The following is a 24,019-nucleotide window of genomic DNA, read 5'->3' as shown; positions in this document are numbered from 1 at the left end:
AATGGGTTGGCAGGGTTGTGTGTCTCCCCAAGGTTCCAGCGGGGGGAATTCATCCCCTGGTTTCTCCAGCTTCTAGAGCCTTCTACGCTGCTTTCCGTGCGGCCGCCCCTCCATCTTCAAACTTCTGCTTCTGTACTAACATCTCTTCTGGAGACTTTGACCCTCCTGCCTCCCTCTTTTAAGGACCCTCATGATGACACCAAACGGTCCTGACAATCCAGGGTCTTTCCCGTCCTAACGTCCTTCACTTAATCCCATTGGCAAAGTCCTTTGCCCTGACAGTTGACAATGTACAGGTTCTGGGGGTTGGGACATGGACTTCTTTGGAGGGAGTGATTCTGTCATGGCCTCCTTCACGCTCTAAGTTTGCATGAGGGGAAATTAGCGCCGAGAATATGAAATGGCTTTTCCTCTCTTTTATGCCTCCCATGGGCAACTTGATGTGGTCGAGACGCTCCTGGTTTCGCGCTCACCCAGCAGGTCCCCCTGGCACTCTGCAGTTCTGAAGCCATGCTCAGGAGACATGAAAGTCTTCACTTCATCAAACAAACCTCTGGCAAGAGAGCTGGTTCTGAGAACACATCAAACCCAGTGCATAGAGGGCTGTTTCTCTAAGACAGTGGCAGCCTCTAATGGGAGGTCTTACCCGCCGCCAAATCTCATCTATCAGACCCAGTCAGGGGAGCGAGTCCATGCCAATGCTCTGCCTTGCCCCTGGGGTTCTCCATCTGTGCACCCAACATCTTGATTTAAATAAAATACAGGTGCAAATATGAAATCAGGCTTGTTAGAATTATGTCTGAAAGGGGCCCACGGGGGTTCTCTTTATGAGGAAAATAATGCATACTTTAGTGCATGATTTTTGTCTGTGTTGGCTGTTTACACTATATTTTTGCTCTCTTACTTATTCTCATTTATGTCCCAAATAATTCATTCAACAAAAGATTTTGAACATGCGCTAGGTGCCAGGTACTGTGCTCTGTACTAAGGATGCAGAACTAGAGTCAGAGATATTTTCCTTTCCTCTAGAGTTGATAATCTAATTGAGAGGACAGACACTCAAACTGATCATTACAGATCAACCTGGGAAGTGTAAATATAATGAGCTTGACTGGCCAGTCTAAAAGGGAGGAGTTGGAAAAGTAAGGTGGATAAGTAAAGGCATTCTTAGTTTAAAAGTATTTACCAAGCACTTCTTAATTGATCCAGGCACCAGTGAATGACACAGGGACGTGGTCTTTGTTCTTGGACCTTACATCTCATGGGATTGGCAGAAGGGGCTGTCTCAGATCCCAAGCTGTGCCCCCACACAAATGCATATTTATAGAACCCTGACCAGTAAACTAATAAATACTTTAAAATGAGTGACAAATGCTAAGAAGGAATAAATAGAATAAGGGACTAGAGTCATGGAAAGAATGGCAGCTTTAGTGAGGGTGACTAGGAAGGTTCTCGGTGAGAAGCTAGCACTGGAGGCAAGACTTGGATGCTAAGAAGGAAGCAGCCCTCTGAGGATCTAGGAGAAGAATGTGCGAAGGTCGTAAGGCAGGAACTTGCTTGAAAGGGTCAAGGAAGGCTGGAGTGTTGTTAGCAAGGGAAGAAGATGAAGTTAGAGAGATAGCAGGGACCCAGTAATGGAGGATCTCACAACTCTGCTAAAGAGTTGGGTTTTTCTTTCCTTTTCCTTTTTTTTTTCATTCAAGTATAATTAACACACAGTGTCATATTAGTTTCACGTGTACAATATTATGATTCAACAATTCTATACATTACTCAGTGCTCATCTGATAAGCGTGCTATTCATCCCCATCACCTACTTCACCCATCCCCCACCCATCTGCCCTCTGGCAACCACCAGTTTGTTCTCTGTATTTTAGAGTCCGTTTGTTAGACATGCCTCTCTTTTATTTTGTTTGTTCATTTGTTTTGGTTCTTAAATTCCACATATGAGTAAAATCATGGTATTTGTCTTTCTCTGACTTATTTTGTTCAGCATTATACTCTCTAGGTCAATCCATGTCATTGTGAATGGCAAGATTTCATTCTTTTCATAGCTGAGTAATATTCCATTGTCTATATATACACTCCCTCTTCTGTATCCATTCATCTATTGATGGACACTTGGGCTGCTTCCATATCTTGGCTCTTCTAAATAATGCTGAAGTAAGCATAGGGGTGCATATATCCCTTCAATTAGTGTTTTTGTTTTCTTTGGGTAAATGCCTAGTAGAGCAATTACTGGATCATATGGTAGTTCTATATTTAGTTTTTTGAGTACCCTCCACCCTGTTTTCCATAGTAGCTGCACCAATTTACATTTCCACCAACAGTGCACAAGGGTTCCTTTCTCTCCACATCCTCTCCAACACTTGTTATTTCTTGTCTTTTTGATACTAGCCATTCTGACAGGTGCAAGGTAGTATCCTACCGTGGTTTTGATTTGCATTTCCCTGATGGTGAGTGATGTTGAACATCTTTTCATGTGTCTGTTGGCCATGGAAAAATGTCTATTCAGATCCTCTGTCCGTTTTTAAATTAGATTACTTGGTTTTTTTGATGTTGAGTTGAAGAAGTTCTTTATGTATTTTGGATATTAACCCCTTATCAGATCTATCATTTGCAAATATCTTCTCCCATTCAGTAGATTTTCTTTTTGTTTTGTTGATGGTTTACTTCACTGTGTAGAAGTGGGTTTTTGGTGTAGTCTCAATAGTTTAATTGTGCTTTTGTTTCCCTTGCCAGAGGAAACATATCTAGAAAAATGTTTCTACAGCCGATGTCAGAGAAGTTACTGCCTGTGTTCTCCTCTAGGAATTTTATGGTTTCAAGTCTCACATTTAGATCTTGGAAGCATAGGGGATGCTTGAACCTTCCGTGGGGTACCCACCAGCCTCAGAGGGGCTCCCAAAAGGGAGAAGTGAGGTCTGAGCTAGGGCTTCAGAGGTGATCAGACTCAGATTTGAGCTCTTTCTTTCTCAAAGGAGTGGGTTCCCGATCACCTGAGGTATACAAGGAAGCTTGTTGATAGGATTCCATGGAAGGGAGCCAGGTTGACCTGGAGTCCAGCCCCAGCTGGAAGGGCGTGGCCCAAGAAGGGACAACATGATTCCTCACGAGGCCAAATGAATGAGGGGCCTGAAGCCAGGTTCCAAGCCAGTCTTGCCCGGGAAACACGGGGTTCCAGTTCCTCTTTCCCTGTTATTCACCTACTCATTTGTCCATTGGCTCAGTCACTTAGTTGTTTCTAAATACTCTGCTTCCTTTGTTCATGTGATGGTTCACTCATCCCGCCTTCACTGAACACTCCCTCCACAAGCACCTTTCCTGGGCCTGTTGCTTCAGTGCTCGCAGATCCATGGGGACGACAGGCAGCATCCCTCAGCGCACAGGGGCTGTGAATGCGCAGAGGAAGTTTCCAGCGGCCAGGCTGGCAGGGGACAGACAGTGATGTGCAGTGAATCTGAAAAAGGGAGAAGGAGTTTTTCAGGCAGACAGAGGGAGAAGGGCGGGGGCTCCCACAGAGGAGACCACCAGGTACGGGCCACCTCATCAAGAGCTGCAGGTTCCCTTCCTCTGCTGTTATCTCAGCCGCCCTGGCCCTTTCCCAAAAAGGCTGGAACTTCACCAGGCAGGAGGAACGCAGGCTGTGGAAGTGGGCTGGCTCACAGGAACTTTTCTGCTCCCCACCCTCTGGATCAGAGGCTGAGCCGAGCCACGCAGAGGCCTATGTGTCGCAGCCAAGCAGGGAGGAATGCGGCTGGGGCCGCTGGGTTCCGGGGGGAGCTTTTAGCTCAGGGTTCACGTCTGCCGCAGCAACAGGAGCTGAGGGCAGTGCAGACTTGGGGAAGACACCTGGAAAAGAAAAATAAGCTCACCCACTGCTCCGAGAAACTCCCAAGAAAAGGCAGGAAAAGTAGCAGGGCCTGACGAGGTTGCACGTGCACGGAGCACTTAAATGTGGCCACATGTCACATATTCCCGAGTTCACCCAGTCCTGTTTCAATCATCTGAATGTGGACTTCCTTCTCTGCTCTCCCTTACTCAGCCTCAGAGCCGACAAGGCAGGAAGACCAGGCATCACACCCCATCTCTGCTGTATTAGGTGAATGACCTTGGGCAAGTCACCTCACCTTTCTGTGCCTCGGCTTCCTGGTCTGGAAAGAGTTTTTGGCACGTGAGAATTAGTCACAGTGACTGCGTAGACAGCCAAACTGCTCAGCACAGGGAGGTATTATTTTATTTAAGATGTTTGCCTGGACTGAGAGGATTTCATGGAGAGTCCAGTAGATCTGGGTTCAGGTCCATCGCTGCCAGTGCCTTACCAGCTGTGGGACCTTGGCTAAGAGTTTTTACCTTGGGCCTCGATTCTCCTATCAGTAGTTTGCTCAGATTATACCTGCTATCCAAAGCGCCATTATCAATGGCACCCAGTGACTCTGAAGATGTCTGGATTTAAAAAGCAAATCATAGGTTCTCCCCATCCATCAATAAAGTGGGCCCCATAGTGCATCCTTGGGGGACTTTTGGAAGGACGAACAAGGAGAATGCAAAGGAACACTCATGACAAGCCTTAAAATGCCCAGCCAACCACCCCACCCCTCAATAGGCCCGCCCATAGTCACATTCACGGAGGCGTCAGTCTGATGGCCAAAAAGAAGAAGCAGTTTAAATTCTACCACGGTCATGAAGACCATTCACAGCACGCAGCAGAAGCTGTTGGAAACTTCCTTCTCCTTCTCTCTTGACCTCAGCACTGCTAGCGTATTGAGCTGCCTGCAAAGGCCACCTCCTGCCCACTGCAAGCCCCCAAGTCCCCCTCGCATTTGAAGCCTTGTGCTTCCCCATCTCGTCTCCTCCTGCCCAATTGTTCCCTAGACAGGTCAACTCAGTCTCTCGGAAATATGTACAACTTGACATCTTCTCTTTCCCCCATATACTCCATCAACCCTTTCAGCAATCAGGAAATAATCAAGTTGAGATGCCACTGGGGTGACCAGTTGGCCCTGGGGGTTCCTGAGACCAGATGTTCTGTTTTCAAAGCCAGGACAAGGTGGTCACCCCAGCTGCCCCAGGAGTCTCGATTATAAATCAGTAGGAGTTCAGAAAAGGGCAGGCTGGTGTGGGCCTCGGTCTGGGGCAGAGCAGGACTTTGAAAAATTAGGATGGGTTTCTCTAGAAAGAGACCCTCACACAAGGACTCAAGGAAAGCAGCTTATTTGGGGGATGATCCCAGGAGGCACCAAGAGGGGAGCAGATATGTAAGGTGGGGAAGAAAAGGCAGATGAAGGAAGGGGCTTTACGGATCAAGTCACTTCCGTGGGCAGCAGAGCAGAATCCAGCCAGAGAACTCTGAACAACTGTAGGAAGTACGTGTGTCAGAGTCATTCTGATCCCAAAGGCTTATTTACACCAAGTCCCTCTGGCCAGTCCTGGGAAGGAAGAGGTGTCAACTCTCCAGCCCTGCAGCTCAGGTGGGAAGGCAGACAAAGCCCCTGCAGGCAGGCAGGGGGACGTGGGGCCAGCACTGAGATGCAGAGAGCCGATGGGATAAAGGTGGACCACCACCCACATCTGCTTGGGCATTCTAGGTCTTGAGCCAGAGAACACCATGCATCCACGGGATTTGAGATACCGTGTAGCCCAGGGACCATCGTTCCATCAGAGCTGTAGACCTGGTGCCCAGCACAGTACCAGGTCCCTGCAGGAACTCAGGAATTTGTGTTCACTGAATGAGTCAACAAACCAGTCCATTCTGCAGCTGGGAAAACTAAGATCCAGGCTGAGAGTGTGCTTGCATCCAGTTACAGGTGTCCCAAGGTCCTGGATCTTATTCCAGGCTGCCTTATAACTGCAACACCCATCCCGAAGACCCTTTCTTAGCCACTCACCCACGCTTTTCTGGCTCAACACCCCCTAGCCCACGCAAACAAGGAAGAGTGTTAAAGCTTAAAGCATGTCCACGGAAAACTTACCACCAAGCCCTCTGACCTCCATGTTCACTGGAATAGAAACTCCTGACCACACTTAGTAACAGATCATCAGAATGTGGTTAGCCCGCCCAACAGAACACCTCACTGTGGGTTTGTCCTGATAGATTGCAGTTGTCTTTTCTGACCTGCTAATTAGCTGTCCTCGCTCATTAGGATGTGGCAGCTCCCCATTTCAATTAGAAGTAGCAGCATCAGTTTGGCTTTACATGGCTCCTTTGCTCCTCAGACTCTTCAAAAACATCCTCTCCTCCAGAAACTGCAGAATGGAGATGTTCAAACCTAACAATCTGACTTCAAAGTCTAGATTAGAGAAATTCCACTAGAATGAAGTCCCTGTGCTAACTGGAAGTCAAGAGAGGACTCGTTTTATGTTTCTGTGGAGTGGAATTCGGGAAGGAATTTAATGATGTCGCAGGATTGATCCCATGCAAATGCAAGACAGAATCACAGAGGACAGCTGTTAATGAGACTGAGAGGCACCACGTGCTTTATCGCAAACATCTTCCCCGTCTTTTCTCGTGTTCCTAGCTCCCACTGTCCCTGTCCACCTCCACTCTCCCTCTGCGACCCCGGCTCCACTCTGTGTCAGGGACCGCTCTCCAGAGCACAGCCTGATCTGCTTCCCTCCTGCTAAAACCTCGTGCCTACAAACTCCTGACCCCCCAGCAGGGCAGCACAGATGCCTGGGACCCACCCAGCTCTGTATAGTCCCGTGTGGACATACCTCTGCTGCCCCCAAACAGACACCCTCTAAGCCCACTCCGTGTTCTGCCCCTCCCCCTACCAGTTCCTTGACCGTGTAATGAATTTCTGCTCTCCTTTAAAATACCCATTTAACGATCCTTATTTCCTATTTCTTCATCCATTCATCCACCCAACAAATATCTATTAAGGGACACAATTTGCTATGGGGGAGTGACAGTGAGCAAAACAAACTACCTACCCCCCAAAGAGCATGATAAATAAGCAAAAGAATAAAGAAATAAAAAGATAGGGAAGGCTAGCATCCATGGAAGGCCTAGGTGGGGGTAAAGGGACCTCCTCCTTCTATCTAATTAGACACACACTCCAGTCTCATTCCCCCTCCTGGAGAAGCCTCCCTTTTGTTTCTTCAGGAGGCACACTCCTTGTGGGCGAGACCACAGGCTTGGGTCAGGACCTTGTCTGCTTACGTGCCTGGGCTGTAGTTAGGCTGGCAAGAAGGGAAGAAAGGTGCCATGGCTTACATGTCACGTACTGAGGGCCAAGTCCATGCTGAATAATTGTCCATATCCTGTGTGCCCTGAGGTCCCTCCGATCCTGGGTATATTTCTAGGAGTGGGCACCATCTGAGCATGACAGGAGCGAGGAATTCCCGGGAAGAACAGTGCACACAACAGACCGGCTAGTTGGGAAGCCTGAAACAGGGAGTCTCACTTCTCTCTGGCCTCAGTGTCCCAACATGGAAGGTAGGAATGCGGCTGGACAGCTGAAGCCTGATTTTGCAGCATCTCTGAAAGCAAAAGGAGCAAACTGCTTTTGTTCCCTCACCTCAGACCAACGACTCCTGATGACTTGTAATTCTTTGTCTAGGATCAGCAATGTCTGGTGCCAAACTCCCGTGGAGTTTATCACTCCCTTCCTAAAATGATTTAAAACCCCACAAAGGGCAAACTTTCCAAGAATTTGGCACATTGTCAATACTCAACAAGCATCTAGGTGATTGCATAATGGGAAGAAGGATAGCTATAACAGTTGATAGCACTGAGCTTTACAACATGTTCAACACGGTGCTTAAGCACTCTCATTTGATCCCCAAAACAATGCTAAGAGGTAGGAGCTGTCCCTGTTTTACAGATGAGAAAGTTGAGAGCCATCGATAGGACTTGTCCTTGGTCACGCAGGCTGTAAGTGAAGAGTTTATCTGACTCAAAAAAAAGCGTTTATCTGACTCCAAAGCCAGTGCTCCTCCAAAGCATGGCTGCCTCATCATGATAACAATGTACCGTGTGCCAAGTAAGTGCTACAGTAGCTTTACTGAGATGCTAAGTAGCTCATCAAGTGCCCAGATTATAAGTGGGGAAACTGAGGCTTGCAGAAAGACCAAAGCCTCCCACATTATCGGCCATGGAGACAGAAGTGCCCACTGAGAGTCAGGACGGGACAAGCCTCTGCAAGAGGTCCCCCGGGAAGCACCCGCCACATCTCCCATCCTTCTCTGGCCTGGAAAGCATGCACCCAAAGAGGTGGGCACCCCCTCTGAGAGGTCAGACCTGCCTTTTCCCCATTTGGCTGCACATGTGTCCTCCAAGGTGGTGAGCTTCCCAAGCAGATCGCCACCCCTGCAGCTCTGCTCCTCTTCCCGCACCAAGTGCATTCTGGGGCCAGCTCCCCGCAAGCTGCAAGAGTGCCTTCTGACTGCTGATATACACCTGGTTGTCGCTGTAAAAGAAACCTGCCTGGAAAACGGTGCATTTACCCTTTCTCCGGTGTCTCCTGAAAAACAGGCTGAATCAGAAGCTCTTGGTGACAGTTTGTGTGGCCTTCAGCACACCATTCTGCTTCTCTATGGCCTCGATTCCCTCACCTGCTAAATGGGTATTAGAATACCTGTCTCCTAAGGTAGTTATGTGAACTAGTCACGTAGACGAGTAGATTCTGAAAGTGCCCAGCTCAGGGCTGGGAACGTAAATGTTGGATGAAAACAGACGGATGAAGAGCCAAAAAAACACTAAGTCTAGTGAGATAAACACAGCAAAATATCCATGAAGAATTTTCAAAGTTATTATATTAAATGGAAAAAAATTTAAAGGTATTTTTAAAACTGGTGCTTGGGGGGAAAATATGTTTAAAGCATTAAATAGCATATGGGCACACCTGTGGAGATTATTAAGGGGATTTAAATAAAGCCCTTATTAAAGGACTTTTAAAATTGATCGTAATGGCTCCATTAAAAGAATATAATACTATGAATTATACAAAAGTTCGGACATTTGCCCTTTATTTCTTTTATACAAAAATGAAATACAATTTGAGATTTTACCCAGACACCTGGCAAGAGAAAGAAAGAAAACAGGGGGAGTGGGGGGGGGTGACGGCCACATGCGGGGAAGCTGTCAGAAGCGGAGACGACAGAGCTGTCAGCTGGCTTACTGCAGGTGCACATTGCTAAGCAGGTTCCATTTGGTTCCAAAACAAGGCCAGAGAGGTAGGGACTTTTGCTGTCTTCATTCTGAGATGGGTTTTCCACAGTTTCCCGGGGGCCCCCAATTGGATTAAGTCCTGGTGGCCCACAGAGGTGACTTGCTGATAACTCAGCCTCTCCGCACGTCTTTCAGTTACCCACACTCTTACCGGCATTTCCTAGGATCGACTCACATACAAACTACATGTCGGGTCTGCCTCTGGGGGAAGCCAGAATAAACTAGCCAAATAAAATAACAAGTAAGAACTGAATAAGATAACAAGGACTGTTGGCCAAGAGACATAACCACTTGGGGCTGACTTGCAAAGTCTAAGCTACACCACACTACTAGGCAGTGGTATAAGTCCTTGATGTGAAGAGAGCTCCGCGGGAGCTACACCAGGTACAGGGTGGAAACAGTAGCATGAATCCCCTGTCATCTTTTTATCCTTTTGAGCTGGAAGGTGCAGTCAAAAGAAGGCAGGATTTTGGAGAGCCCAGGTGGCTCATTTGGTTGAGGGTCCGACTCTTGATTTTGGCTTAGGTCATGATCTTAGGGTTGCAGGATCAAGCCCCGTGTTGGGCTCCAAGTTCAGCGGGGAGTCTGTGTCTCTCCTTCTCCCTCTGTCCCTCCCCCTGCTTGTACACTCTCTCTCTCAAATAAATAAAGGGGCACCTAGGTGGCTCAGGCAGTTAAGCATCTGACTTCAGCTCTGGTTGTGATTTCAGGGTCCTGGGATCAAGGCCCTGAGTCAGGCTCAGTGCTCAGCCAGGAGTCTGCTTGTCCTCTGCCCCTCTCCATCCCACTTGTGTGCTCTCTCTCTCTCTCTCAAATAAATAAAATATCTTTTAAAAAGTAAATAAAATAAATCTTTTTAAAAACTGAAAGAAGGCAGGAATTCAAGTCTAAAGATCCACCTTTGTGTCCTAACCCTTTTGTGGGACAACCTGACCCAGTGGAGACAGGCGGTGCAGGTGGTGAAAGGATTCACCCAAGGCAGAACAAAAGAGATAGAAGATTATTGAATGCACCACAAGGGAGCATTAGCCTCCTTAGCCATGAAGAATGCAGGCTCCCCCCCATTGCTCACTGCATTCCCTCCATGCTTATCACATGTTGTAATTATTTATTCATTCATTCACCTCTTTTTGATAAACACATCATCCTTTCCCCCCTACCAGATGGGGGAATCCCATGAGGGCAGGACATTGTCCCTATTGTCCACCACTGTGGGACCAGCCCCAACGCAGTCAATAATCATGGTCAAACTGGTCAGTGTCTCCCTAGAGTTTGGTAAAGGTCCCTCGGGCATTCGCCTTCCACTGCCCTTGTCTGTGGAATGCCAACATATAGATCTGATTGGCAGTGGGGACTCCATTGGGGAGGGGGGTACAAACAGGCCCCCAGTGGTCATGCTGAGCCCCAGGTCCGGGGTCTGGGCACAGGGCCCAATCCCAGGTCTCACTGAGTTCCGGAAGAGGAGGGTGCAGACCTTGGAGATTCTCAGCTAGGTGTAGTACCCTGCGGATGTTTTGGATGTGTGTGCAAGCAATTTGGGTTGCCACGGCGACCAGGGGAGCTCTGGCATCCTGGAGGTGAGGGGTGACAAACATCCTGCAGTTGCACAGGACAGTCCTCAAAGAATTGTCCTCCCTCAATGCCAATGACATTTCCGCTGAGTAACACTCCACTGCTGGGATGACCAGTGGAGCCCATCACACATCCCATCACGGGGCAATAAGGAGGACAAAACAATCACCAGTTGGGCAGGGGCTTCCATCCTGTCAAGCAAGGATCAGCAGGGAAACAAAGCTGTGATTTGGAGGTTGGAGTCCCGAGCCTGAGTTCTGGCTCTGCTCCTCAGGGGCTGAGTAACCTTGGGGGAGTCTAATAACTTCTCTGGGCTTCACTTTTCTTTCTTTCTTTTTTTTAAGATTTTATTTATTTTTTGACAGAGAGAGACACAGCGAGAGAGGGAACACAAGCAGGGGGAGTGGGAGAGGGAGAAGCAGGCTTCCCGCTGAGCAGGGAGCCCGATGCGGGGCTCAATCCCAGGACCCTGGGATCCTGACCTGAGCCGAAGGCAGATGCCCAAGGACTGAGCCACCTAGGCGCCCCTGGGCTTCAGTTTTCTTAGCCAGGTATGGTAGCCCATACCTGCTTGACACACTGTATCAGTAAATGTCAGTTGCCTTGTAAATCAAATTTGTACGTACTGTACTCATTTTGTAGTGGATCACAGCTTGATTCAGAAGGCATTTGGAGAGCCAAAAGGATGAATCACCTCTCGTTTGGATGGGCCAGGCCAGGGGATTGATTTGTCCACGTTAGGAGTGAGGGGCTAACTCCAGCACCCAGTCCTGAAGCTGTCACTCACGGTCATGAAGAGGGTGCTACCCTGCCATTAGGTGGATGCTGGCGGCGTGACCTTCTCAGTGGGAGTCATTCTGTGCCCTTGCTCTGACATTGCAGGGGGCATCCCATTCATCCTGACTGGCGAGTTCTTCCAGCAATCCCAGCGGCCGGCAGCCTTCATCATTGCGGGCACGGTCAACTGGCTCTCCAACTTCGCTGTTGGCCTCCTCTTCCCGTTCATTCAGGTATGACTGACAAGGGGTCTCCTGTCCATGGCATGCCCTCTGATTCGGCAGCCCTCTGTGTGAGGGGTGAGTCACAGAGCAGACGCTGAGTCTCTCACCTGGAAACTCACACTGTTGGCCTAAGAAAGGCAGAGATGTACCTTGGCTCCAACCCTGAATCCTCTTTCTCCCTCCTGCACCTTCCAGGATCTGCCCCTAAACACAAAGGCTGCTCAGAGGGAGTGGGCTTCCCATCGCCAAGGGTCTGCAAGGAAACTTAGGTTAGAATCTTGAACCTGCACTTTTGCAATGTGCTTGTCACAGTGTTAGACCAAATCCATGTTATAGTTACAGTGCACCCTGTCGTGCATCTGACATCCTCATTGTCATCATCATAACCAGGCTGATGAGGTCACTGTCCCAAGGGTGACCACGGCACGCAGGAAAATGTGAACTCAGGAAATGGATACGTTCTTTGTGTGTAGGTCAAGAATCTATTCATTCACCCACTCATTTATTCAGCACATATTTATTGAGTCCCTACTCTGTGCCGGGCACTGTTTCAGGCAGTGGGGATAGAGTGGGAACAAAAATTTGTGTTCTATGGTCCTGGAGCTGAAAAGGGAAACAGAAACCTGAGTGAAGTGAAGCAGCCCAGGAATGGAGAAGTCCAGGCAGGGAAACAGCAAGTGCAAGGGTCCTGAGGCAGGGCCATGCTTGGCCTGTGTAAGAAACAGCAAAGAGGCCAGTGTGCCTGGAACAGAGTGAGCAAGGAGGATGGGAGAGGCAGGAAACGAGACCAGAGAGTTCTCTGGGGGCAGGAACGCAAAAGACAAGGACTTTACAAGTGTTCTGCGCAGAGCCAGGGGCCACCAGCTGCATTCCAAAGAGGGTCCAAGCTTCTCTGCTCTGATGTCCCCAGGGGTCCCCACTGCCCATGATGGAGGTGAGAATCTGCCAGATGTCTCTGAGGAAGAACCACCATCCCTTCTCAGGGGCTATTTCAACCGTCCCCCCATCCCCCACGGTTAGTAGTCTGCCTCTTAACTGACTAGCTTCAAGCACATCCCAGAGACTCTGCTGGCCTTGGCTGAGTCCAAGGTCAGCAGCCCCGGCCACGGGCCCACGTGATGCTTACTCCTGCATCACAGAGCCGTCACTCTGCGCCAGGTCCCCTGCACGTGGCTTTTCATGTGCTCATGACATCCACGCAGCCCTGAGCTGGGGTTTCCTGTCCTTCCCGCTTTACTGCAGAGAGTCTGAGGCTCAGGGAATGGACACCGTCAGCCCGAGGTCCTACGGTCACCATCCGCCCCAGTCGCTCTGCCTCGTGGCCTCTTACTGGTGGACATTCTCTGTCTGCCGTTCATTAGTCTCAGAGTTGGAGGTGGACTCACCACGTGACTCGTACAGCATCCCTGACTGCATCTTAACTACAGGCACCCTGCCTCTGAGTGTGCATGCTGTGGGGGACTCCTTGGGCCCCACACCCATTTCCTCCCGTCCTCGGGCATCTTTAGCTGGGGCAGCCAGAACATGACAAGTAGTCTTTTCAATAGACTTCAAACCTGAAATGGCTTCTTCCTGTTTGGTTCAAAGCCAGCAGAGCCAGGGGCCAGTAAAATATTCATTGTTGTGGGGAAAATGAACGTCAAGCCTCTTCTCTGTCAACACCGGTCCACCCCTACCATTTAAGTGGAGAAATTCTAGCGCCCTCACCTGGCCCACCACTAAGCTTTCTGTATCTGGGCGGTAGGCCACTGTCTTCTGCACAGTTTGGGGCAGGGGGTGGGGGGTGGTTAAAAGACTTCACTGTACCCCCACACAAAACACGCCGTCTCACTTTCGCGCCACGGTTTGGGAGCAGACGGCACAGATGTGCCACCGTAACACTGACATTTGCTGAGCGCTTGTTCGTGCCAGGCTCCACTCATCCCCTGTCAATGCTGGGAGGTCAGGCCTTCGTGCCTCGCTGGGACAGACCAGCAGCCCGGGGCTCAGACAGAGGCAGCCAGTCCCCAAGGTCACCCCCGTGGGAAATGACGGAGCGGGATTTGAACCCAGGCTCTCACCCTTACCTATAAGACAAGGGGAGGAAGGAGCCCTTGTTGTACAGTAGGGTATTCCATCCTACAAGTCCCTTTGAACTGGGCGAGGAGTTAATTTACATTTAAACACACACACACAGGCACACACATGCTCACACACACACACACACACACAGGCACGCATGTCAGGGAGGTCTCCAAGCTGCTTGGATCCATCTGACCTTCCCTTCACATTGTTCATTTGGGAAACCACAGCCCATCCGCGGCTTCTCCCAAACAGAAACGTCGTGCTGTCTCTCCCTTGAGATGCTCCCCCAGACTCCGTGTGCGGGGAGCCAAGCTTGTGCTGAGCTCTGGGGAGCTGTCCTAGCCCCGCCTGCCCAGCTGCATTACTCGGCAGGGAAGGGTGCGGGAGAGGACAGTGGCCACGACGGGCAGGTCCGTGTGCAGTAACGCCATCGCGTGGAAGGTCTTATTACCCCCACTTGTCAGTCGGGACGGGTTGGGTTTGCTGCAGGAAGAAAGAGCCCCCAAGTCTCAGTGGCTTTAAACCAGCCGGGATGCTGGCTTACTCATGCCAGGTGTTCATTGCGGGGGGACTAGAGATTCTGCCCCAGGGCCTCCCGACTCAGTCCCGGCCGGTGGAAGGAGTGTGGCAAGTCTCACACCATCCATTAAGGCCATCACCTGACAGCGACATGGATTACCACTGTGCAGACTGAGTGAAAGCCGCACCACCACACCTGACCCCAGGGGAATGGCAAAGGGCCTTGTGTCCAGGGGGAAAGATCCAGAAATCTTGTATCCTTCCATAATGACTGCCACAGCCCACCCTTTGAGGAGGAAAGTCAGATTCAGCAGGCTCAGGACACTTGCCCATGGCCCCGGACCAGTGAGAGGAAGAACATGGTCACACCCATGGATACCACCCCCATGTGCCCTTCTTTGACCCCCAGGGCTTTTGTGTGTGTCAGACTCCTTTTCACGATAACCCAGTTTCTGACAGCCTTGACCACATGTTTGGGGGATCATGTTCATTCCAACTGGCTCACTTCCAGCGGGGTGCCTAGGTGCCTGAGAGGTTTCTGGGGCCACAGCTCACCCCGGGACACCCTGTTGTGATGTGCTGGAGTGTCTGAGGGCAAAGCAAGACCAGGATTCCCAGTGGTTAGCGGGTCCTTCTGCAAGAACCCCGAAGGAGCCCCTGAGCATGCTGACACTGTCACTGTGATTAAAAATGCCATCCATTCACGCTGTGGGGATGATCTCATGTGCCAGATTTCACACAGAAAGTCAGCCTGAGGGCTGCTCAGAGCCTGGCCTGGAGCAGGGGAATAAGGCCAGGACCAAGTTTAAGGGCTCAGGGCCAAGAGGAGTGCCACCTGCTCACAAAGCTGAGGGCCCCCGTGCACACAGGACACACGTCTGCATGCCTGTCTTAGAACATCCAGACCAGCTGCCTCCTCCCAGACACGTCAAGGGCACAGGACTCACAGGAGAGCTGTGGGCACCCTCTTTACAGGCTTAGGTTTGGGGGCTTGGGGCAAGGCAAGGAGAAGGGCAGGGGAGCTGCAAAGAGAGACGAGTGTTGGGGGGTGATCTGGAAGGCAGGTCTCCAAGAATCCATGCCCCAAGAGGCATTGGGCTCAGATCTGGCCACTGCCTTTGGCATTTCAGGGCTAAAGCTGGAGAGATAGGTGGCTCCCACATCAGAGAGACCACCTGACCAGGCCTTGACCTTGCCTGGTAATGTCTGCAGCCACCCAAGGGACATGGGCAGGTAGTTGGGGGATCCAAGGATGGATGGATGGATAGATAGATAGATAGATAGATAGATAGATAGATAGATAGATAGACAGTCTGATGGATTGCTAGAGGATGGAGGGAGGAGACAGGACAGGTTGGCTTAAGGACATTCATCAAACACTTACACAGGAGTTTGTCCAGAGATGGGAGAAGGGCATTGCAGGGCAGAAGGACTGAGAGCAGGACTGAAGATAAGAAGGGGTGAAACAGAGAAACACAGACAACAGAGGAATGTTGCCTGGTCCAGGAGTGACGACAGTAGGTCAGGAGGTGCAGAGCCTGTGAACTCAGCCCTTGCCCCTGGGGGTGGAGGGCATCAGGATGGGGCGCTGGAGGGAGAGGGAGGGAAATCATTAGGCAAGTAAGCTGACACACAGCACGCTATAACTCAGGACTGGCTGGGAGCCCCTGAGCTCCCACCACAGGGCAGGGGAGGGCGGCGGAGGGGAGGCTGAGGACGTATCAGCCGCTCCACCAAGTGGGTCCCTCGAAGGGGGCAGAACACAAGAGCCAGCTTTCTGTAGGGTACAGTTGCTGACAGTCTTCCTCGTCTTCCCCTTCCTCTCCATCTTCTCCTTTCCTTCTGTTTATTCCTTCTCCTCGTACACACGGTCTGGTTCGCAACCCCCCACCCACCGGACCCTCCCACGGTAGCAGCTTCTGCCACTGCAGACTCCACAGCTGACCGGCTCCATTCCACAGCCCTTCCAGAAGTCCTCTCAGCCGCAAGCAAGAGACTGCCTTAGTCTGTTCATGCCGCCACAACCATGTACCCCAGACTAGGGCTTAAACAACAGGAATGCGTTTTCTCACAGTTCTGGAAGCCAGAAGTTGGAGAGAAAGGTCTTGGCAAAGTTGATTTCTTCTGAGACCTCTCTCCTTGGTGTTGTAGACAGCCATCTGTCCCCGTGTCTTCACACGGTCATCCCTCTATGCGCATCTGTGTCCCAGTCTCCTCTTCTTCTAAGGACACGAGTCAGATTGGGTCAGAGCCCAGCATAGGACTTCATTTTACCTTAATCCGCTCTTTAAAGACCCTCCCTCCACATACAGCCCCATTCTGAGGTGCTCGGGTTAGGACTCCAACATAGGAATCCTGATGGTGGACACAATTCGGCTCACCAGGCACCAAGTGCAATTTTTCAATTGCATTTTGATCTTTTCATTTTTTTCCTAAATGTGTCAGCGGCAAGTGTGTTGCAGGCCCCAAGCTGCAAGGAGCCCAGATTGCTTCCCCAGAAAACAAATATCCGAGCCCGCACGGCTGCCGACGGTGACGTGACTCAGAACTTCCTTGTGTCATACGCATCAGCAAGGGGCGCTAGGACCTTGCCCGCGCTGAGCCTCAGGTTCCCCAACTAGAAAACGGAAAATCCTCCACTCTTGCCTCACCCATGGAGAGCGGAGCCTGCTGAGGTCACGAGCAGGCACTGGGGGCCGCCTGCCTGGGCTGGGCCCATGGGCTGTCCTGACCGCCCCATCTGCAAATGGACCTCGCGGGTCGCATGAGGGCTGAGCTCACAGAGAAGGGCCAACAGTACTTGGCACAGAGCAACACTGGCAATTGCTGTTGTCACCTCCTCCGGCTGGGGTAAGGACTGCCCCAACCAAGTACCACAAACTTAGTAGTTTACAACAGTAGAAACGTGTCCTCGCACCGTCCTGGAGGCTTAAAGCACAATGTCAGGATGTCGGCAGAGTTGGGTCCTCCTGAAAGCGGTGAGGGGAGGGTGTGTTCCAGGCCCTTCTCTGGGCTGCCGGTGGCTTCCAGAGTTCCTTGGCTTGTAGCTGCCTCACTCCGATCTCTGCCTCCATGGGCCCATGGCCTTCTTCCTTTGTGTGGGTCTCCATGCCTCCTTCTATAAGGACACCAGGGCCCAGCTTTGAGGCCCACCACAATCTAATAGGACCTCACCTCCCCTTGATTATGTCTGCAAAGACAGTTGGCAAACAGTGCCACATTCACAGGGCCTGGAGTTAGGACTGCACCATATTTTGGGGGGCCTCAGTTGAACCCACAACTCCTTCCCTGTCCAGGGTGACTACTTCGTCCCAGTTTGCCCAGGACTGTCCCTGTAAGCCCCACATCCCAGAAAACACTTGGTCCGGAGCAGCTGAGGAGAGTTGGTCACCCTTTCCCCAAGTCAGTCCCTCCCTGGCTCATCTCCCAGATAAGCTGCATGTCCTGACACCCCGGTCTCACGCTCTGTGTCTGGGGACTCCCAGGACCTGTAACACCAGAATCGTCTTCAGCACAGGATAGCTTGGTGACTGGTAGCAGCTGCGGCTGTTCGTTGTCCTTAGTCCCCTTATGTGCCTGGCACTACGTTAGACGTAAACGAGACCCAGGAGAAAATGCATAGACTTTAGGTCCGAAAGCGTGACCTTGAATCCTGACCATGCCTCTCGGCAGTGAGGTGCAGCGCATGCTGGTCAAATTTGTCCAACTGTGATTGCTCCCGGAGCTATAATTTTCGTGTCTGTATAACAAGAGAATGGCCCCAATTTTGCAGTGGGGCTCCTGAAAGAATTAGAGATGGAAGTCGAGTCTTGAGCAGGGTCTGCCCATGGACACTCAGGATCGGCCGCTCTCATGGTCATTACCAGTACTGCCTGCCGTGTGGTCCTAGGGACACTTGGGAAGAGGAGACAGGACAGAAAGATCAATTCATGGTGAGTGCTAGAAGCTTACATGCCCCTAACTCACTGAGCCATCCAGGACAAGTTGCCTCTCAAAGCTTGCCTTCTCCCCGCTCCTTCCCCTTCTCTCCCACAGCCTGCCCCTTCCTGCAGAAGGTTCTAGATATGCATGGATGGGGTGGGTTGCCAGGGGATTAATATCACTGTTTCTCTGCCCTTAGCCTCAGGCTGCCTTTTCCTTGGGCCTTTGCTATGGCCGGCATCAATTGTCCCTCAGGTCACTGGTTGTACAGCCTGCAGACGACTCAGCCTCTGCCATTAGCAACGATGTTTTCTGGTTCAGAGAAAATTGCATGCAAATGTATGCCTGCTTGATTCCACTGGCGTTACAACATTTCGTTTGAGTTCGGTAAAATCTGGAAGCGAGAAAATGATCCTTTTCATCTTGAAAATTACTGGGTCACATCCCAAATGCCTATGCAACGTGAGGAGGAAGCCGACGCAGACACAGGATCATGGGACCTAAAAGCACATAAAACTGCTCCCTCGCCTCTCTGGAGGGTCCAGCTGACATCCTTGGGTCTAGAGGGAGGAAGGGAGCGTCTTTCACTGGCTCTGCCTCTGTGGGCACCAGCGTGGAGACACAATCCTGCCCTAACGTTTCAGAGAGAGCAGACGTGCCCCACAGGGGAACAGGTGTGGTTTGTGTTTCTCGGTAGGAGGTAACATGGGGCGCAACTGGGCTGACCAGTGCAGGGAGCTTTCCGGCTGAGGTTGAGGGAGTCAGTGGGGGTGGGGGCAGCAGGGAGCTGAGGCGGCCCAGAGCAGACAGCTGAGGGAAGTAGGGGATCGCAGGCGGTTGTGAGGGAGGCCCACCCCGGCACCAAAGGACTCTGGGAAGCCACTGCATGGTTTTAAGACGTGACCCGTTTTGTGACTTTAAAAGAACTCTCAGGCTGCCTGGTGGCCCCTAGATTCAGGACAGGGGCAGAGAAAATGGAGGCTAAGGTGACAGACACTAGAACGGTGGTTGATGGTGTGTGTGTTGGGGGCGGCAGGGGGCAGCTAGGAGAGAGGAGGCCCTGACTAGAAATGGCACAAGGAACTTTCTGGAGTGGTGGAAATGTCCTACATCTTGACAGAGGCGTTAGTTACACAGGGGAGTACTTTAATCCAGACTCATTGAGAGCTACACTTAAGATCTGTGCAAGTCACTGTATGTAAATCCTATCTGGATAAAAATGTGTATATTTTTTTAAAAAGGAAAAAAGGTGTTTCAGGGTAAAGGCATCAGGACGTAGGAGCAAAGACAAGCAGAGAGGGAGGAAGTAGCCAGAGGTGATTCAGGGAAGGCAGCAGAACGGGTGGAGAAGAGCAGGTCTGCGGGGACGGGGGCTGCGAGCGGGAGGCGTCCGCAGGGCCGTGCAGTGTGGCCTCCAGCCGGGCACGCTGGGCCCAGATGCCATCAGGCAGCCACGAGGCTGTGTCTGCCTCACAGGTTCCCAGGCAACTCCAACAAGATCCTACGTGTAATGTGACTTAGGAGCCACCACACACGGCAGAGACAGGACACATCACTAAGTCCCCTGCTTCCTCCCGCCTGCCCCTGGAGGCATCCTGGCGCTTCAGGTTTGCTCTGCTCCGCAGTGGAACAGCCTTGCTGTTCTTGTCCCCCGGAGGGACAAGTTTAAGGCACTCGACGTGCCATCAGTTAAGGGGCAGTCCTTGCACGGACTCAGCCAGGAGCTTGGTGTGAACCCCCAGGGAGCCAGCACCCCATGGGGGGGCGGGGGGACCAAGCAGAAGGATTCTATTTTTGCCACATCATGAACATCTAATTTGAACCCCCTTTTGTCCCTTCGATCTTCTCCACGAAAGTGCTCTCATTTCATTCATTTATCCACTCATTCAGCATATTCTTTTTTTTTTTTAAAGATTTTATTTATTTATTTGAGAGAGAGAATGAGAGAGAGAGAGCACATGAGAGGGGGGAGGGTCAGAGGGAGAAGCAGACTCCCTGCTGAGCAGGGAGCCCGATGCGGGACTCGATCCCAGGACTCCAGGATCATGCCTGAGCCAAAGGCAGTCGCTTAACCAACTGAGCCACCCAGGCGCCCTCATTCAGCATATTCTTATTAAGACAGAGCTTTCAGTGATCCAGGCACTGTCTTGAGCTGGGGGTACAATGCAGAGCAGGTGACACGGATCCCACCATCACAGAACTTACAGCCCGGGGACTGTGGACGCTAGGTGGCCCATGGATGAGTTTCAACAAGACCGTGACATGCCCCCGCTCCAGAAATGGCATTGAAAATGTCAAGTGTATGAGATTTTTTTTTTCCTTTTTATGGAGAAGGGGATCGGTAGCTTTTTATCAGGTTCTCAGGCATGTGGGATGTCCCCGCCCTCACCTGTACGCCCTTCCTCCATCTCCTCGAGTCCCAAACAGCTGCAACCTCCACACCTCTCATCCTTCGAGACTCAGCTCACAGGTGTCTATTGAAATGTGGCTGAACACACCAGCCTGCCTGCCCCCTCTACCCAGAATCCTAGATATACTCCAAACAAAAGGTACAACCTGCTAGAAGGTGAGACGGGTTCCCAAGGGTGTAGCCGTAATTACGAGGACATCTCTTAGAGAGCGGATGGGACGAACTGAAGGAGAGAGGACAGGGCCACTGAGAAAGTGGAAGGGGTCCCAGGACATGGTGGACAGGGTACTGGCTAGGGGTCTTCACCAGGGAATGGCCAGAGAAATGACAGAAGGAAAAGTCCCAGACCTGTCCTCAGCATGAACATCCCGCCTCGTGCTAAGCAAAGTGGGTGCGAAGGATCCCTTTCTAAACACAGTGATGTGCAATTTAAGAACACTGAGTTAAAAAAGAAAATCCTAGGGCGCCTGGGTGGCTCAGTTGGTTAAGCAACTGCCTTCAGCTCAGGTCATGATCCTGGAGTCCCGGGATCGAGTCCCGCATCGGGCTCCCTGCTCGGCAGGGAGTCTGCTTCTCCCTCTGACCCTCCTCCCTCTCATGCTCTCTGTCTCTCATTCTCTCTTGCAAATAAATAAATAAAATCTTTAAAAAAAAAAAAAAAAAGAAAAGAAAATCCTAAAAGTTCCATAGGGAGAACTCAGATAACCTGAGAAGAAATGATAATCAGGTGACATCACTCTGCTCCTGAGCAAGACTCTACCTGTAGGGTAAGGGACACTGTCTTCCAAGTCTAGGGAGAAAGCTATTTTGAAACTAGAAGTCTGTACCTTCACGTATGAGAGAGAGGAAAAGGCATTTTCAGACATGAGAGGCTCAGAAAGCTTGCCACGTGTCTCGGCCACCTGTGGCCTAGGAAACTGGAGGTCCTGGGTGTGCCAGGGCTCCGAAGTCTGGCCACCAGGAGCCAGTTTGCAAAGTGATGAAGAACACGGAGTTTGAACTTGCAGCCTATTGACTGCAGCGCTAACCAATGGGAGGCCTCGGGCAGGCTACTTAATTCCCTGAGCACAGAGGACGTAGCTCAGTGCCTGGCCCAGAATCCTCACCAAACATGGCATGGAACTGATACTGGCATTAATATCAGTAATGCTCCTAGCTGCGGGCAGAAGCTGGCTCATGTCCACAGCAGGAACGAATGGTCCTGTTTACACGTCTGTTGCAAAGAGTAATCATTTAAAATATCCTTTCTTCTTGACTAGCCATTCCCAGCAGCAATTAAAGTATTTGAATTTGCACAAGTTTCAATTCCGAGTCCTTTATTTCAAAGCAGAGACCTAGCTGTTGTAATTATTCCCTGTCATAAATGATAGGAAGTCAGGGCTAGGGCTAGTCTAGTTGGCCAGGCTGCCGTCCCAAAACACCACAGACGGGGGGCTTAGACAAGAGAAATTAATTCCTCACAGTTCTGGAGCCTGAAAGTGCCAGGGCAAGATGCCAACAGAGTCGGTTTTGTTACTGACCTTGGCGTTCTTTGTGTGTAGAGACAGACACGAGGCCAAGGATGGTGCGGGAAGTGTTTACTACTAGCTCATTCCCAGGCCTGAGGAAGACAGCCTTAGGAAAAGGGATACAGAGCTGCTCCCCGAACTATGGCCAGGGGAAGAATTTGAAGGGGCTGAGGTGGGAAAGGAGGGCCGTCCAAGCACTTGCCAGAACTTGCTTCTTCATATGTCATATGCTTTAGTTGCATGTTAAATCTCCACCTCGGGCATGATTTTTAGCATTACAATGAGGGGAAAGTCTGTGGGCGGCAGGGAGGTCCACTGTGGCTCCTGCTGGTCTGGTCTGGTCCCTGCAGGAGCAAGTCAGTGGTAAGTCGGGCCCTGGAGCTTGTTTCAAGCTTCTGCTTTCCAGCTTCCTGATGGCACGCAGTACCTGCCAGGTGGGCTGGAGAAATGGGTTATCTGAGGGGCCCGAGGTCTTCTGCAAGTTCCTGTTCTGCAGAAGAAGTGCCTCAGAAAAGAGAACTGCAAACAAGCAGATAGAAATTCAAGGAGCTTTCATTTTGAAATAGACTGAAATTGTAAGGAGATTAGGGCCCAAGGGCAACTTCAGCCCAAGATGTGCTTTTCTAGGTAGACGCTTAAGAATCTCTATCTGGCTCAGTTTCTGGTGAGGGCTCTCTTCCTGGCTGGCAGGTGGCCCCCTTTCCACCGTGGCTTCCCGTGGCTTCTCGGTGTACACAGGGAAGGAAAGAGCGATCTCTCCCTCCATCTTCTTATAAGGCCACCCATCTTATGGGATTTGAACCCCACCCTTATGACCTCATTTCACCTTAATAACCTCCCAAAAGCCATATCTCCAAATACAGTCACATTGGGGGTTAGAGATTCAACATATGAATTTGGGGGGCACATAAGTCAGTCCATAGCAACAAGGAAACTTAAAGACAGATTGATTTGTTGGATTCAAATCTGACTGACAGAGCGATTGATTTGTTCACTCCATAAATATCCGCTGAGCACCTGCTATTGTCCACACACTGACCTGGGCACTGGGCCACAAAGGTGAGCAAAACCAGACATAACCCTGCTGCCTCATGGAGCGTACTGGCTAGTGACAGACAGTCATTCATCAAGTAGCCACATACCTAACTATGCAGTTACCATCGACATGCAGGGAAGGAGGATGGAACCAGGAGAGATGATGTTTCAGGGGCCTGGCCTGGGGCAGGACCAGCCCCTGGAGGAGAAGATAGGAGCTGAGGAGGTAGAAAATCACAGGAAGAGGGACCAGCAAGTCAGCAGAAGCATGGTGGGAGGTGGGAGTGACAAGGCCAATGCAGAGGAAGCACAGAGAAGAGACCTCCCTGACTCCCCAGGGCTAGCTAAAGAAGTGGGTTTTCATCCCAAGAGCCATGGGAAGCAATTGAAAGGTTTTAAGCAGGGGGCTGGCATGACCAAGGTATGTTTTTGCAAGTCTCCCCGGGCTGCCTTGCAGAGAACAGACAGGGAAGAGGCCACGTGGCTTGGGGACACGGTGAAGAAGGTGAGAGGCAATGATTGCTTGGGTGAGGCAGGGTTCCACAAACTCCTGCTCACCGCCTGATCTATTTTTCTGTAAATAAAATTCTACTGGAGTACAGCCACGCACATCCATTTATGGATCATCATCTGTGGTTGCTTCCTCACAAGGACAGAGTCCAGTGGTCCCGTATGGCCCTAGCCAACCCCTGGGCTGGACTTCCGGAGTGGGCAGGCCAGGGCAGGCGACACGGGAGAGCTGTCTGAGGAAGGAAGCCCACTGGGACTTAGTGCGTGGGTCCCGCATGACAGCTGAGGGGACAGGAGGTGTCACAGA

General features: G+C 51.0%; 1 protein-coding gene across 16 annotated transcripts in view; it reads left to right on the top strand.

Moving 5' to 3' along the window:
* The window catches only part of SLC2A9 (solute carrier family 2 member 9), a 231,812-nt gene that overhangs the window by 207,067 nt on the left and 726 nt on the right, over positions 1-24,019 (top strand). For 10 of the 16 annotated variants that reach the window (XM_064584279.1, XM_064584272.1, XM_064584270.1 and 7 more), the window contains one exon: positions 11,627-11,754. The exons of 3 other annotated variants lie outside the window; for them this stretch is intronic. In XM_064584279.1, coding sequence (XP_064440349.1) covers positions 11,627-11,754 — 128 coding nt within the window. Of the gene's footprint in view, positions 1-11,626; positions 11,755-16,773; positions 17,179-18,100; positions 18,261-24,019 lie in introns of those variants that run through there. 3 more of the 16 variants (XR_010409283.1, XR_010409284.1, XR_010409285.1) reach the window with 3 other exon arrangements.

This window comes from Mirounga angustirostris, unplaced genomic scaffold (genome assembly GCF_029215605.1).
Source record: "Mirounga angustirostris isolate CCGP_5_RB_7025 unplaced genomic scaffold, mMirAng1.0.hap1 SCAF_2, whole genome shotgun sequence".
Lineage (NCBI taxonomy): Eukaryota > Metazoa > Chordata > Mammalia > Carnivora > Phocidae > Mirounga > Mirounga angustirostris.
The sequence above is the reverse complement of the archived record's forward strand: the minus strand, read 5'-3'. Positions and strand labels throughout refer to the sequence as shown.